General features: G+C 35.5%; 1 protein-coding gene across 1 annotated transcript; it reads right to left on the bottom strand.

Moving 5' to 3' along the window:
- Nucleotides 1-10,126: 10,126 nt before the first annotated feature.
- Nucleotides 10,127-13,036, bottom strand: LOC132160000 (beta-1,3-galactosyltransferase 1-like). Its single transcript, XM_059569694.1, has 2 exons — nucleotides 12,922-13,036; nucleotides 10,127-11,415 (listed from the first exon to the last, which is right to left on the bottom strand). The coding sequence occupies exon 2, from the start codon at nucleotides 11,394-11,396 to the stop codon at nucleotides 10,350-10,352; it is 1,047 nt and encodes a 348-aa protein (XP_059425677.1). The 5' UTR covers nucleotides 11,397-11,415; nucleotides 12,922-13,036; the 3' UTR covers nucleotides 10,127-10,349.
- Nucleotides 13,037-17,849: the final 4,813 nt, after the last annotated feature.

Consider the following 17,849-nt stretch of genomic DNA (forward strand, 5'->3'; position numbering starts at 1 on the left):
TTCATATTATGGTGGTTTAGCTAGTTGGTGATTGCTTATTTTGTTGTAGAAATGTTTTTTTTATTAGCTAATGAATCACTACTATGATAAATGACAAAAAAAAAAAAAATAAAGATGAGACGGGTGTGTTACATTACATTATTAGAAATGTAATCATAAATAAAAGTAAATAAATCCTGTGACTTTAAGGACATTGTCGTTGTGCGTCTTTCTTTCTACAAAAAATAGTATAATAGCGCTTTTGCATAAAAAGCGATTTAAGCGAAAACACCTAAAATTTTATTTGAATCTTTCATCATGCAGATTGTGTTGTAGGGCAAACAGAGAAACAAACTTGTGTTTACAATAATGCCAGAGAATGTCTAATATTGCGAAAAGTTTTACTCTCACTACACTTCCGGCTTCTGAACTGGTTGCAGTTCCACTCTGATTCCATCTGAGGGCGCTCACAGGACGAGTGCAGAATGAATGGAGGTCAATGGTGGTATACCCCTCAAAATCCACTTTTCTCTGGATATAATTTTTTGCCTAGTAATTTGAATGTTGTATTCGAAAGGAGATGCAAAGAAATTACACATTGCTGGGTGTTAGATTTTATAGAGTCATATTTGCTTTAAAAAATCTTTTAAAATGTCAATGACGTCATACACATCATACGAGAGATGCTTGATACGAGACTGCTTATACGGCAATCATTCAGTCACTTTGGTGCTTTCAGATAATGTCTATGGTGCTTTCCAGAGCCGTTGGGTAACTCCTAAAAAACCCATTCAGAATGTAGAAGGTGGTTCAGTGAAGTAGTTAAAATATTAACAAAACAATTTGTATGTAGCAATCGAGTAAGGGAAGAGTCCCCCTCCCAACAACACGTATCATTACGATCTGTGGTAGCCCGCGCAACCTGGCTGATTTTGGACATTAGCAAATTTGGCATTTGGCCAACTTTCCCTCCCACGTGAACCACCGTAAATTCCAAGTACTCCTCGCTGCAGACTGTAGCGCGGCGACGTCACGTTTGTTTACCGCGCATGCGCAGTAACGTATATGTATTTACCGTAATTACGATTGTGCGCCGTACTGACTGTAATGCGCATATCCAGGTTCATTCACTTCCGGATGTTCGTAAGGTATGATGGATATGAGATATTACTTTTGTTTTCTTAAAAATTTGCGTTTAAATTGCTTTTAATTGTAAGAATGCTTTGGTCATAATCATAGAGAGTGTCATTGCAAATGTGTGCGATTTCACATATGTCAACACTTATGACATGTTTTATGATATAGTATTCGAATGCTGGTCTTTCAAAGTCTTATTTCGCCTAAAATGAACCATTAAAGATGTCTTAAAATAGAGCATAAAGACTTTATTAATGTTAGTAATGCCATTCCCTTATGAAACAAAAATATATTGCAGTATATTGGAAAATATCATGTAATATATTAGGCATATATTCCTATATATGGGATTTAATATTTATTTTTTCCAATATATTGCAATATATTGAAAGCGGCAATCATTTGTATATTCTGCAATATATTATATGATATATGTATCATCAATATATTATTCAATGTGTTCAAATATATAATATATTAGAAAATAAAAAGGGAAAATAATATATTACAATATATCACAATATATTTTAAGAAATATATTGGTAAATATATTTTCCTTTCGTAAGGGTTGATAGTTGCATGCATTGCAAAAAAAATATCATATTTGTAATCTTTTTCATTAACATTATCAAAGATTAATAGATACTGTAACACATGTATTGTTCATTGTTAGTTCATGTTAATTATTCCATTAACTAGTGTTTACCAATGACACCTTATTGTAAAGTGTTACCTCTTAAACTGACCTTCATATGTCTTAATATGACTTTTTGGGGACATTGTCAGTGAGAAGAAATTCAGAGAAGAGACCCACTTCATGTGGCTAGAGTACTGTAATTATCTGTTTATCTTTCTCTGACAGACTGTATAGCCCTCAACTGTAAAATTTTCAAATTGAAAAAAACTTCAAACTTTCAGGCCATGCTTTCTCAAGCCAAGCCAACCTAAATTTTGACTTGAGAAAAATTATTAATTTAATGCTTGTTATAAATTAAATATCTTAGGTAGTTTACAGACAAAGCAAATAACACGTTTTCTAACACCATGCTATAATATATTTAAAAATACATTTAAAATATTTTCCTTGTATGGCTCTACTGCCTTTCTTCAAAATGATTTAATTTTGCTTTAGTATTGTTTGTTCTTTTATGTAAAGGTGTGGTGAATTGGAGTGCATTGTCTGAACAATACAACCTGAGTTCCGGGCGTCATGTTCTCTGACCCAGTGCCTCCGGTGCAGTGAGATATTTAAAGACTGTCCACCTGTGTGTGAGGAGTCGCAGGAGGAGAGTCCTGTGTGGGTTTTATCCACTCAAAGAATTTGAGGGCTACTGCTTGACTTTTTGTTTTATCAGTGATGGAGGTGAATTTCAGATATTTTTTTCTTGTGTCATGTCTATAGTCTTAATCTATATTTGTATATACAATTATATTTTCTGTTTTGTTCTTTGAAATAAATAAAAAAAGATCACTGTCATCAGTTTGGTTTTTTTGGAGGCACCTTGCATAAAATGGGATGCAGACACTGAAAATATACTGTATGTAGTCAACTGAACTTAAAACTACTTTATTGGCTTAAATGTTTCACATGCAGAATTGCCAAAGCAAAAGAAAAATGTCCAAATTTATAGTTAAAAAATAGATAAACAAGAACCATAGCAAAAGAAAGATTAAAATAAGAAAGGCAGTGGCTATTTACACTTAGAGCAAATGGCTATAGATTCTATTTATACTATGTTAAAATAGCAGGATTTTCTGCTATTTATATTACTTATTGCAAATAGTGGCAATTATCTGCACCTCAGTATTGTAGTACATTATAAAACAGTATGCAATAATGACTGAGTGTAAATTATAATTTTAATTCAAATTATTAAATGGATGCCAGCATATTAGGACAATAAAGCCCTCCCTCAAAACTGTTTGATTATTTCCTTTGTTTTTATTTAAAATAAATGCTTTTCTGATGTGATTTGAAATTTGAAAAGGTAGGGGGAAAAAGGCAGATTCGGACCGGATCGATTGCATCATATTGTGAACAGCACACGTTTTACCATCTGCACTATTAGAGCCGACGACTGTACTTTATCTGTTGTAATTTTGACTAGCTCAATAAGAAATATAAGGTGCCATTAAATTGTAATATTACAATATACACAGTGAAGTAAAGTGCAACAGAATGTTAATATATTGTAAGATACTACACAGATATTACAGAATAAACTTTAATTCCGTATAATTTTACCTCAGATGAAACATGGTTAAACAAGGTTGTTTTTCCCGTCTTTTTTACACCTTAATGTTCTTTAATACTAACATTTTATTAGAGTTTTCTTCTAAGTATGCGCATCGTTTTAATGCACGCACGATGCGAAAACAACTAACGTCATCACGCAACGCAAATTACTATGCGCGGTAAACACATACGTGACGTACATACATGACGTACGTACGTGACATCACCGCGCTACAGTCTGCAGCGAAGGGTGTCTCGTAAATTCCGCTAAGCTTTTGACAATGAACACAGTCCACATGGGTTACCTTTTTTCGTCCTTGGGAAATGGGAAATAGGACAACTCTTGCCCAATATTAGAACAATTTATCATTGCACACCTGCGAGGCATTTTTTTCCTTTTTAAATTTTTATTGATATTTAGCACCATTGAGCGTGACATTTGTGGGGTTTGTTAAGGTGGCGATACTATACCATATGTATCTGGTATTTCTTAACACAAGAATAACACAACAAGTACTCAAATTCAATTTATTTTCCGTGTATAAATTTCACAGCACATACATAACAATCGGCAGATAAAAGTGCCAGCAACCAAAAAAAGTTGCTGCGTTGAAAAGAAAAACTTGAGCGAAAAAGTCCGCCTTCACATTCCGATCCTATAACCCTTAAACCTATAACCCATGTTAACCCATCAGATCTGAGATTTCTCATCGGCAATCGGGTGAAAGGGACAAATTTAGCCGTCTAGCTCCATAGACTCCCATTCATTTTGCACTCATGGCGATCGCCCCTAGTGGAACTCTGGTGGAACTGCAACCAAAATACGGTACAATAGGACTTAATAGGGAGTGGAAAGGCTCTCCGTAGATGGGCTCTGGTAATGCGTTTATTTAATTGAGGCGGTTCTTACAGAGGGGTTAGAGAGCATAAATGTGTACACTGAAGAGATAATAAAAAATATTATTCTGATCTATAATACTGGGTATATTGTTGTGTTTTGAGTCGATTTTTCGCTCTACAGGTCAAGATGTCTAAAGGAAAACTGATTGGCTTTTGAATATAACGATTACATTTCATAATTTCAAATATGTGAATACTCAATAATGGTTATTAACTGATTATACTATGGTCATTAAAAAAAATAATGAATATACCTAAAAAAACGTTTTCTAATCTGAATTATAACTTTAATAAATTCAGCCAAACAGTGATTATATATATATATATATATATATATATATATATATATATATATATATATATATATATATATATATATATATATAAATAAAAATACATTTAAAAAAAATATATATATATATATAACTAACTAATAGTATTAATGTAAATTAAAATTAAAACAGAAATTAGCCTACATTTCCCTCTCTATTATTTGTGTCTAAATAAAAATGTATGAAGCCTTTATATGAAGAGTTATTTGCAAAAACACCCGTTTTTTTTTTTCAAAAATGATGTGTTGTGTTAACTGCATTTAATTGTTATTTTTTTAGTTATTTTTTAACCTAATCAAAATAACCCAACTGCAGATTGACTGAAATTAATTGGATTACACATTGAAAAACATGACTTTTAAAAAACGTTAAAAACGGAGTTATCGGTTTTGTTTTGTTATTACTACTCCTGTATTTGTGGTCTGTGTGTGTGTGTGTGTGTGTGTGTGTGTGTGTGCGCGCGCGTCTTTTTGTATAATTATTATATTTGTTAATTTAGTTAGTAATATACGGATTTTGACAACGGTAGAAAATATGGTCTCTCCTTAACTTTATTTTAAATATCAAGTTTATATAACAATAATAAAGATACTGCATTTTAATAAATATAACACGTCCAATATGAACACTATCATGTATGACCTGCAGAAGGCGTTAACGTGTAGGCTATGCAATTTACATATTTTACTACTGTTGAAAATGGCAAATGTAAATTATATAACTTCATTTTCCTTTTGCACCAAACTTTGCATGCATGGGTAATGGAAAATGTAAATTTAAATACAGAAATACATTGCCGTTTTTAATACTGCGTTTTGCATATTGCATTCTGAATTGAATTTCTCTACCAATATGCTTCCTTAGCAGAGAAGCTATGCTACAAACAAAGGACTTCGCCAAAAGTTTACCAGTGTTTGCAGAAGCCAATCTGTAAGTCTAATGAAAATGAGCATATGCAGAGTTTTTTTTTACAAGTTACTCTTATCACGCGAGCAAGATTAAACAATATCAGAGTAGCACAGTGCAGTTTTGAGCCGGAGATAACTCATTGGTTTGAACTACTTAATATGTAAGCCCCATTGAACACCGTAAACAGGTATGGCTAATACTGTACATATTAATACCTCTGGGTTTGAAATATAATCTCCAACTTGGCTACATTTGGGTGTGGTGTCCGAGTCAACATAATGGCTCACATATACAGGTTCACTTCACTTTTAGCAGTAGCTGTTAGCTGTTCTCAGGTAATTCTCATCTTTACTGCTAACTAAGAAAATAGACATTTAGTCACTTTGAATATTTTAATGTAATGTGCAGTTAACTGTTGGGAAGAATAGACATCATAACTGATTTAGAGTAGCCTACTTGAAACACGGATAAGGGGGGAGTTAAGTCATATTCAAATCCGGTTAGCTTGTGAGCAAATATTTACTTTATTCATCCGTTAAATTATAGTTAGGCTATGAAGTGGCCTAACTCAGTAGAAGCAGTTTAAAACATCTTCAAGCTCATATTTTTGTAGAATTATTTAGTAAAAATAAAAATTTTGTAGCCTATGTGAACTGTAGTTTATATCATACTTGAGGTGGTACTACTTTTTTAGGCGGATGAACTTCGGGTTTAGAAATGCTGTGGGAGTTTCGACGTAGGTTTATATGACACTACTCCTATCCCCCTGAGACCCTGCATCGTCATATGAGGACATTATACTTAAGTTCATTTCTCTGAAACATTCAGGGGTTTTCAGCATATCATTTAAATCTGACAAATTTTTAAACTGTGTGTGATAAATCAACATCTCAGGAAAATGTTATGGGGTTTCAAAATCAAAGTATGACTTTCTGTTACGAAACAGGAAGTTGATTTCATAAACATCCTCATATGAGGACTTGGGGACTAAGCATGTTTACTGTATGCATTTTGGGAGACACAACAAATGAATAGGGAAACAAATTATCTTTCAATATTTCTTGGAAATATTCTATATTATTATGAAAGTCTTGTCAATTATTACTCCCCTTATTACACCTTTTTTCATTACATGTTGCCCTAAAAACACATTAATATGCTAATTAGATTTAGTTTATAGATGCATTATATATATACACAGTATATATATATATTAGGGCTGGACGATTATGGCCTAAAATAAAAACCTCGATTAATTGAACATTTTGCCTCGATTACGATTATTGAACGATTATTTTGTTTCTGTTTTTTTTTTTTTTTTTTTGCCCTCATAGTTCACTGACAAGGTTTGTACTGTAAATATGATTGACTATCAGCAGTTATTTTATCTATGTTCGTAACATTTCTTACTAGGCTTGCGTATCGTTTGAATTTTATCGAATCCGATTCTTATCGATTCCTAGCTTCGATTCCAATAAGATAAAAAATCAAATATAAAAAAAATTAAGTCAAACATTTAGATGTCAAACATTTTTACAAAGCCTTCTGTTGCAGCCTACAAAACACTGCAAGAGGAATTTTGCCTGTGATTAAAAAAAATACCATAGCAAAAACAACTAGATTTATATAAATTTCAAATATTAAAGTGTTAAAGACAAGTAATAAGATAGGTCAGTAATAAGAAAGGAACAAACAAATCAATTAGTAAGATCATAAATAAATACAACTAAACTAAATTTCAGGTACAGAAACTGTAATTAAAAGTTTAAAAACACTGCATAGTTTTCTTTTTATAAATAAAATAAAGATTAATCAAGTAAAGTTATTAAATATATTCAGTCAAGATCAGTGAATGATTTTCTTTTGTTCTTTGATTAACATTAATGACAGGCAGCGCGTTTATTAGGCTGTTGTCTCTTTAAGAAAAAATACTGTACGTATGTTTTCTTTCTCATCTGTTTATGTTCACATAAGACAAAAACGGCTGTGTTTATGATGATATACTGATGTAGTTTTCTTTATTGTAGTTTCGACTCGGAACAACCTTTTTCTACAGTTAAAATACACAGAACAGTCCGAGAACAGACACAAACCGGGAACCCGCAGCGCGACCGCCATAGACAGTAAAAGAAATGGACACAGTGACCCCATTGGAACTCAATTGAGACAAGTGAAGCCCATTTTTAGCGTTTTTTAGCACTTCCGTTTCTGACGCGCAGACTCAAACTAAGCTTGATGACGTCACCAACCTGTCTGACAGAAGTAGATCTTCTAGTAGCTGTGCATGAAAACTGCCATCGTTAATCTTGCAGAGACGGCAAGCTTGAGTGGGGAGTTCTTTGGTGTGAGTGAGCAGGAGTAAGTATTTTGATTAATTATTTTGTATAGTATTTTAAAATGTAACGCCAGTACGCCATATTAAGTTAATTGCCTGCGAGCTTCTCCTCCGGTCTGTACGGTAATGCGACAGAGAGTCGAGTGGTTATGACGCAATCGTTAGCCTATTTTTACAAAAACTGTTTCTACGGGGCCCTAATGTAACATAGAAGGTAATGGACCCCTTTATACATTGTCGTGTATCTTTAGAAATAAATAATGGACAAACGGAGTCTTTAAACGCCTCAGATGTAAAGTTATTCGCTGTCAAAGTGACGCCAAAATGAATGGGAGTCAATGGGAATGCTAACACAAGTGAAGTTCTGCTACAAGATGGCGGCACGCGGCCAACTTCAACTTCCGGTCGACTTCCTTGCCGCCTGGCGACCGCAGACCGCTGCTCTCTGTGCACGCGCTTGTGCTTCATGCGCGCTGCACACAAACATGCTATAATAAGTTTTTGAGATTCTAAGCTACTTTAGTGATAAATCACAGCACAGCGCTGACAACTAGTTTCTGTGTTCCTCTGTGCGCGCGATCTTCACAGCTAGGCCTACTGTTTATATGAGTGTTCGTGCCACAATGCAGATGCGCAAACATGGTAGCTCGATATAATAATACACATCCAATCATCTAATCGCTTGAATGTCCAAACCATAAAACAAATACAACTGACAAAGTTTAGTGAAAACGCAAGGCTCACCGCTCACACCGCTTTGCTTTTATGCCACTAACTGGAGAGCAGAGTCATGTGGCTACACACGCGCTAGTATGCTTTTAAGGTGGAAGTGTTACCAGGTTTAAAAAACTGAAATAACCGAAATGGGAAAATTACGTCGGTTAGAGGTTATGAATTTCGGTTTTGATTATTTTTCGATTAATCGTCCAGCCCTAATATATATACATATATATATATATATATACATACATATACACACATATATATATATATATATACACACACATACATATATATATATATATATATACATATACATATACACACACATATATATATTTATACATATACACACACACATATATATATATATATATATATATATACATGTACACACACACATATATATATATATATATATAATGTATTGGTGATTTCAACTTTTTTTAATATTTGCCTAAGCTTGTTCATTCATGTATTTTTATTTTTTATTGAGTCCCGATGTCCTCTGCCAAGGATGTAGCATAACTTGTTTTAAGTATAAATAGCAATAGAAGCTAGATGGTACAGTATATACACTAAGTGCAAATAGCAATTCGATGCTATTTAATTTACAACTAGTGCAAATAGGGATAGGCAGATAGCAATTGATTCAATTTACACTTAGTAAATAATATCAGTATTTTTTTTAACAATATGCTATACTATGTTAAAATAAGTGAATGTGACGTGACTATGGCCAAGTATGGTGACCCATACTCAGAATTTGTGCTCTGCATTTAACCCATCCAAAGTGCACACACACCGCGAACACATACACACATCATGAACACACACCCGGGGAGCAGTTGGGGGTTTGGTGCTTTGCTCATGGGCACAGCAGTCGTGTTATTGCAGGCCTGAGACTCGAACCCACAACCCTAGGGTTAGGAGTCAAACTCTCTAATCACTAGGCCACGACTTCCCCAGGATTTTTTGAAAATCTGCATCTCATTGTTGTAGTATTTAATAAAACAGTATGCAGTAATAACACATTGAGTGAAAATTATAATTTTAATTCAGATTAATAAAATGGATGCCACCTAATTGAGATCACAAAGGCCTCTTTGCACCTATCCCAGGTAGAATCATATTTCTTTTTCAAGTATGGCATGAGCAGTGTTGGACTTGGCATTTTTTTGACTGAAAAATGTCATGTAGTGTAACCATCAAGTAAATATGGCAGTATATACTGTTACTTAGTTATTTTCACCTCAGTATGGATCGCTCAGTATGAAATCTATTTAATAGCAAGACATTTGATAGAATTTTAGAAAAGTTATCCAAAAGTAAATGTAATCAGTTACATTACTTTGATAAAGTAACTGAAATATTTACACTACTTATTACTTTTTAAATAGGGTTGCTTGCAATCTGTAACATTTCCAAAGTAACCTTCCCAACACTGGGAATGAGTGTGTGCAAGCTTAGGTTTCAGCTGAAAATACACATTTCTTTATGCAAGATAACCTTTTAACAGTAAGTGTTCAACATCAACAAGCAAATTATCTCATTCTTAAAAAAGTTAAAACATGCCTCTAACATGTCTTAAACTTTATATAACAAAAAATACATACATGTTTTTACATGTAAAACATAGGTCTATGTTCCTGAGGATACTGTATGTTGCTCACACAACACACAAAATGTATATTTATATAAAGCGAACCATTAATGTAAAAAAGAAATAATAATATAAAAAAAATGTCTTCGTCGTACACAAAATATTGCAGTATGTCCTATTAGCCTGGAAGTTTCCACCTTAGCATGGATTGCTGGTTGAATGAATATCTGTCCAGTAAGACGCCATCTGATTTGTGTTGCCCGTAAGTATAGCTATCAGTCCAGAATAGTGACAGCGATTGTACTGCGGTGGGTTCACCACAAACTGTTCTATATGTGGCGGCTGAGATGGGAAGATACCCATACGCTCCAAACACAAGCCAAGATATGCATCCTCTATAAATATGGCCTTAATGTGCTTAGATTCCTGAATAAATTTCTGTGGCAGGTCCAGAGAAATTATGTAGCACATGCCTAGAGGATACGGCGGATATGTGTCTTTGGGGTATACGTCATAGGGGAGATAAAACTTGTTTAACGGATTTCGAATGACAACGTTTCCGTACCACACCAGCCCGGTCATATAGTTGGCTGGTACGGGGTTCAGACTCACAAGCATATTTATTAGATTGTTTATGTTAACGAGCACGTCAGCGTCCACTTTCACAGCAAAGGATGCCTGTTGACAACTCCTGCTGAGCCACTCCATCATCATCATGGTTTTAATGGTCAGGTTTTTGTAGGAATCCAGGAAGTTGCTCTGGAGGAGGTCTTGGTACTGCTCGCTCTCATTCCGGAGTTTCTCCTGCAACGTTTCTTGATCATTTCCATTATGTAAGCCAATAATAAACAGCACCAGAACCACTTTGTCCCCAATGAGCTTTTCTCCACCCCACGTCCTCCTGATGCCACTGCGTGCCTCAGTGTCCCAAGGAGGCACTGGGACAATAATCACCACGAAGGGCTTCTGCTCTTCACATATCTTTGGTTGGTCAATGATAAATTTATATTTGCGGGGGTAGGCCACATGGTACAACCCCGGATCTTCCTGGACTTCCTGGTCTATTTCTGGTTCTTCGGTTACAGGATCCTTATTTGGTGCTGTTGTGTTTTGTCGTTTTGGAAGAGGGTACCTTTGTGGTTCTTTCTTATATTGCCCTAATGTCATATATGAATAAGAGAGATACAATAGTAAATAAGTTCCTGGAACCAGGAGTAAAAACAAGACAGTCTTGGTATAGGACATCTGTCTTGATAGGACACAACTGAAAGAGAACAGAAAGAATCACAGACAAGTAAGTAAGTGTATAGTAAGCAAGTTCTTATCAGTATGTTTGTTCTGATGTTGGTTTCATGGGGTTTTGAAACACTTTAAACAGTTACTTTTAAAAGTACAGTAATGGATTACAATATTGCGTTACTTCCTAAAAAAGTAACTAATTACATTACTTAGTTACTTTAATGAAAAGTAATGTGTTACGTTACTTTTGCCTTACTTTTTAAATATGAGCAGGACTTGATTGTTTTTTTTAATATAAGAAGTTCTATTCATAGCAAATGTAAATGTAAATGAAGCACAATTTTTTAGTTTACATAAAGTCATTTTTGCTTATTAGTATGGTTGAACTGGATCAAAGGTCAGCAGCAAAGACAGTTAATAAGATTATATTAGATACATTTGTGTTATTTAACATTTAATTATTGCAGGTTTAAGTCATATTCTGAGTTTGCATTTCATTGTTTTAATTCATTTTGAAGAATAATAAATCAGTTTTTTTTGCGAGTAGGATGAATTAATGCACATGTATTCACATTTAGTCTAGAACTACATCACATTCACACAGCGCTTCTGTACTTCCGAATTGTCCCAATATGATGACAGGCTTGTAAGTCAATAAATGGGAAAACAAAGTAACTGGTGTTACTTTTTTGAAAAAATAACTAGGTTTGAATGCAAAATGTAATATTCAAAGTGGTAAGCATGAGCTAGTTCGTCTGCGGTTTGTATATCTGCAGTCTTAGTTTCAGTTCCCCTGTTTGAATTCTAAATATAAATGATTGCCACACTGACAGTTGCTTCCTCTCATGCAGATGCAGAACATTTCTGCTAGCACACTGTTGGCTGTAGCCTTTGTGAAACTAGTTCTTTTTATGTCAGTGAAGTAATTTCAGTGAAAATAAGCTGATGATGATAATTAGTGGGTTTTTTTGGGACCTGTCCAATCACGGGAATAAATCTGATTCCACATTAGTCTGATTCCAGCTAGAGTCCAAATGCTCCCAAATCCATGACAAGACCAAGACCATAAAAACAATTCTGGAGTCTTGAGTACTAAAACTCAAAACACAATCATTACAGTGTCAACAAATGTATCCGTCAAACCATTTATGCAGTTCACATACAAGACACATCCACAAGATCCTGAATACTGGACATAAATGCCTCCCTCAAATACATATTAAGTTCGCAATATATACCACAAATGAATAAGACATTTTCTAGCTGTAATTTAAGGTACAAAAAAATACCATTTTTGATTTTGTTGAAATATACAGAGCAAAGACTAGATAAACTGAACCTTACATTCTGGCAGTTAAGGATACTTTCCCAACCTTATACATAATGACACAACTGAGCACAACAACACATTTGTAACAAAAAGTAAGACTTGTTTTAAGCAAATCATACAGCATTCTATTTAAAAGGGTATGGCTCTAAATGAATTCAATAAATCCATAAATACTTGAAATGCTAGTAAATTCAGAAATACCTTTAGCTGCGATACTGAAGCTTGCATTTCCTTCTCGTCAACACACTAAGCTGACTCATTTACTATTTGACCAGAGAAGCGTTACACCAGAAACACCAGTTTCTCTAAAAAAAAAAAAAAAAAGTCTACTGAGAGATGTTAGATAATTTTGGGGCGGTTACCAGGAAAGAGATTAAGCCTAAACCTAACATAAATTACGATACATTGCTCTCTGAGCCTCCCATAGAAAACAAGGGTCCTACCAAGATTAACACACATAAACATTGCAAGGACATTGTTGAAATAGTCATTGTGGCATCAGTGGTTTACCTGTAATTTTACGAAGCTATGAGAACACTTTTTGTGTGCGAAGAAAACAAAAATAATGACTTTATTCAACAATTAATCTCTTCCGTCTCACCCTATAATCCCATTTTGGAGAATATTACATATGTATCCAACATATACGTTTTTTTTTTACATTTGGATTAAAGCATAAATGATGTAAACTGCATATCCATGTACAGTGCTGCTGACACAGGACAGCATATGTTGTTTACGTATACAATATTCTCCAAAATGGCGCTATAGGGTGACGCGGAGGAGACATTGTTGAATAAAGCCATTATTTTTGTTTTCTTTGCACACAAAAAGTATTCTCGTAGCTTTGTAAAAATACGGTTAAACCCCTGATGTCACATGGATTATTTTAATGATTTCCTTGCTACGTTTCTGTGCGTTGATTGTGGTAATATTCCGGTCTATGAGAGGGTCAGAGAGCTCTTACTTTGTGTTCAGAAGATGAACGAAGGTTTTACCGGTTTGGAACGACATGAGGATGGGTAAGTAATGACAGAATTTTCTTTTTTGGGTGAACTGTCCCATTAAATGTCACTGATGTGTATTTACTGAGTAATCCATTTTTTTCCGAAGAGGGATCAAAACGACAATTTTAACCTGAGATTCCAAGCCAAATTACTTAAGATTGCAGCATCATGTTATTTTAGAAAAAATATGTTGATTTTAGCTAGCTTTGTGGAATTACATGCTAGGGTTGGGAACCGAGAACTGTTCAGAACCGGTTCTGTTTCTTGAAAAGAACCGGAACCGTGAGCAATTTCTAAGTTTCGGTTCCGAAAATGGTTCTGGTGTGACATGTGACCAAGCACTGTGAGCAGCCTTCCGTCAGTGTTCTGATGATTCTGCGTTTCCCGTTAAGGATGTCACAAACGAATAACAGAAATGTTGCCCTCCCTCTTTAATTACTGAGCAAACTGATTCAAATGATGCGCATTCTACAAACGCGCTGTGCCGCGTCACGTCTTTAACTACCGAACACATAATAGCTGTGTCTCATTTAGAAGGCTGCGCCCTCCGAAGGTCACATTCGAAGGCTGCATACGTCATCGAGGTTGTCTCATTTCAGAAAAGCAAGTAGCACACTCCGAATGAGACCTTAGAATGAGACCTTTTTTCACAGGAATTCGAAGGATACATGAGGTGTATCCTTCGCTGCTACAGATAACCCACAATTCTTTGCGTCGCCATAAATAACCGCAGTTTATTTGAAAAAATGGCGACGGCAGATCTACACACAAGCCAAGATGTGGTGTTTAAATGTAAGTATTTTAAAGTTCTTAATTTTTTTTAAATTGAATTACAAATGTGGTCAACATGATTACAAGTGTTTAGCTCCTCAAACATTGAATAAAATAAAACAAGTAAAAACGTTTTTTTTTCTAATTACTTTCCAAATTTAGAAATTATTTTCCTAATATTTTTTTCTTTAACAAGTGTGAGAGCGCAACGACGCTATGTGTTGGCATAGCAACGTGATACTTCCTGTTTCCTTTTCCTTCCATCCTACGAAGACCGTCTCGTTTAATCCCAGGGTTAAGGACACTCCGTATACGCATCCTAGAGAGGATTCGACCTCCAGAGGATGCGACCTCCGGAGGACGTGGCCTTCTAAATGAGACACAGCTATAGTTTCCCTCAACTGTACGCATACTCGCACCTTTGATAACTGTGCATGTCGTTTAGTCTGACTGAGCATGTACCGGCAGCACGTAGCACCTGCCGCCACTAAAGTACATTATATTTGTCCCATATTGTCATTAATATACATACTGACTTCAACCTGGACCATTAAATAAAAAGACTGCTATTGTTATGCAAGTATGAAGGTTAGACTATTTAGTGTACAGGTCATTTCAAGAGTAATAAACAAAGTGATAGAAACGGTAACAAACGGTAACACCAGTGACACAAATCCTGGGGACCACTGTTTTCACTATTCATTTTATAATATTTATTGAGCATTTTATTTTCTTATGCCTTTTATATCATATATTTAATACTTATTAATGCATTTTTGTTATTTAAAATGGAAGAAAACCCTGATTTTGACTGCAAAATAAAGCACTTTCGCCCTGTACATGGCTGTGGGGACAAGCATTTTTGTGGTGCTTGGAATTCTTTATAATTAAATAAAAACAAATATTGCCACATATATGCCGCAAGCATAGACTGTATAAAAACATGGACGTAGTGTCCGTGACGTCACCCATAAACTCCTGAAGAGAGTTTTTGAAGCCTAAAGTGTGTAGAGTGGGCCGTCGCCATCTTGGCAGCGCGTCACCACGCGACTCTCCCGGACAATCAAAAATGGGCAAAAAGGCGGGAGCTAGTTGCTGTAGCCACACCCACCTAGCACGACGGCAGTGTCAGCAGCGGCAATCCACCTGTCACTCAAGTGGCTACGCCCTTAATTATGCAGAACTTTAAGTCTTAATATAATTTAAACGGATGAGTTATAAAAAAATTCACCCCCCTCACAGTTGTCATGAAGGGCAAAATTAGCTATTCAGACCAAAATCATTTTTTGAACCAGGCTGTAAACATGTTTTTTCCTGCTGTAAATTTGGGCATTTTAACATGGGGAGTCTATGGGACTGACTCCCTTTTGCAGCCAGCCTCAAGCGGCCAGTCGATGAATTGCAGTTTTAGTCACTTCCTTATTGGCCTCACGAGAGAGAGCGGGAGGTTGGCGCTCGGCCGCAAGAACGTCTACTTGTTCAAATAACACATTGGGTTTTTTTTTTAATATAAAATTTTTTTAACCCTAATGTGTTTTTCAATTGTACTGTATATTTTCTGTAAAGTGCTAGGGACAGAAAAAATTGACGTTTTTGTAGAATAGAATAGAATAGAATTGACATTTGCGCATTAGCTCCGCCCACTACCGGAGAAACCGGCTTATCTTCCGCGTGTTCTAAATGAACTCCATTATTTTAACAGGGAAATACAACAAATAATATAGTTTACATGTAACGTGTCGATTCAGCGTGGTAAGACTCTCGTTCTCTCTCTTTGCATGTGTCAGAAACAGCGCTATCAGCAAAGCGACGGCGAGTCGTGCGCCTTCACACAAAGTTTACAGTTCGGCAAATACAGATGCGCTGTGCGTCCATTGAGATGAACTGAAAAGTACAGATCGCATGAGAGAGAGCGAAACTCTGAAGTGCTCAGTCAGTGTTCAGTGAGTGAAAATGTGCTAATCTTATAATAGCCTCGAACACTAAAGAATTTATTAGCCAATGGCTAACGATAGACATCATTAAGTCGCATAGAGTAAAGTTCAGTCGCATATGTGAGTTTGGGAAAGTCGTGGCCTAATGGTTAGAGAGTCGGACTCGCAATCGAAAGGTTGTGAGTTCGAGTCCCGGGCTGGCAGGAATTGTAGGTGGGGGGAGTGCATGTACAGTTCTCTCTCCACCTTCAATACCATGACTTAGGTGCCCTTGAGCAAGGCATCAAACCCCCAACTGCTCCCTGGGCGCCGCAGCATAAATGGCTGCCCACTGCTCCGGGTTTGTGTTCACAGTGTGTGTGTGTGTGTTTACTGCTCTGTGTGTGTGCACTTCGGATGGGTTAAATGCAGAGCACGAATTCTGAGTATGGGTCACCATACTTGGCTGAATGTCACTTTCTTTCTTCTTTTTTCTTTTTTCTTTCTTTACTCGCAATGTGGTTGATCTTGTTTCTCTCTATCAAAACAACTGCATAGAACAGACCTGCCTGCCTGTTAAAAATAGTCAAGTTGAGGCATGTGGTTTCTTTCCTCACACATTGTATTCACATCAGTTAACCAAGATTTGCCTCAGCTTGATTGTTAAAGCATTAGAATCTCCTCATGTTATAACATGTGAAGCGTAGGCATAGACCAAAGTATCAAGCACTGCTAAATGGCGTATTTGGCAGAATCACAGATAGTACCTCAAACTTTGAAAAGTTTAAGGTCTTTCAAATACGAAAAACTAGTTAACCCTGTGTAAATCTATACACCCCATTCCTGTGTAATCTTATTTTTTCTCTCATTGCTCATATGCAGACCCAGAGTTAACAGTTAATCCTGGTTATTCATACTCTGATGTGTCATGATACTATACATTCCTAAACCCTGGATTACTTTTTTCTTTCTTTCATATTTGCAATCAAGACTAGATAAGCACAAAGCCAAATTTGGTTTTCAACCAAGGAAAATGGGTACAGTTCAACAATTTGGACTTGAAGCCACATTGAGAACCCGATATCGCTGAGAAGAAACTATCTAAAATCGAGGTATCTTAAATACTTCTTGAGTTACTGGCTTGTATAGTTATGGAAAAATAACCTTTTAAAAGGGAAACAATCTTATTTGATCTACATACATTCTTCTTTTAATATAATAAGTATGTGCTCTGTGTTAAGGGGCTCACATTTGATTTTCAACCCATAATAATGGGTAAAATTAAACAATTTGGACATCGAGTCACATTGGAAACCCCACATCTTTGGGACTGATGCATGTTGGGCCTTAAAAAATAAGAAAGTTTGAGTTACAGGTATGTAAACCAGGGGCTTTGTTATAATGTAACAAAGATTGTTAAAATTCACATATTTTAAGC

The sequence above is a fragment of the Carassius carassius genome, chromosome 16, assembly GCF_963082965.1.
Source record: "Carassius carassius chromosome 16, fCarCar2.1, whole genome shotgun sequence".
Lineage (NCBI taxonomy): Eukaryota > Metazoa > Chordata > Actinopteri > Cypriniformes > Cyprinidae > Carassius > Carassius carassius.

Coding starts and splice junctions, on each gene's coding strand:
- LOC132160000 (XM_059569694.1), bottom strand. CDS start 11,396: ATGTCCTATACCAAGACTGTCTTGTTTTTACTCCTGGTTCCAGGAACT.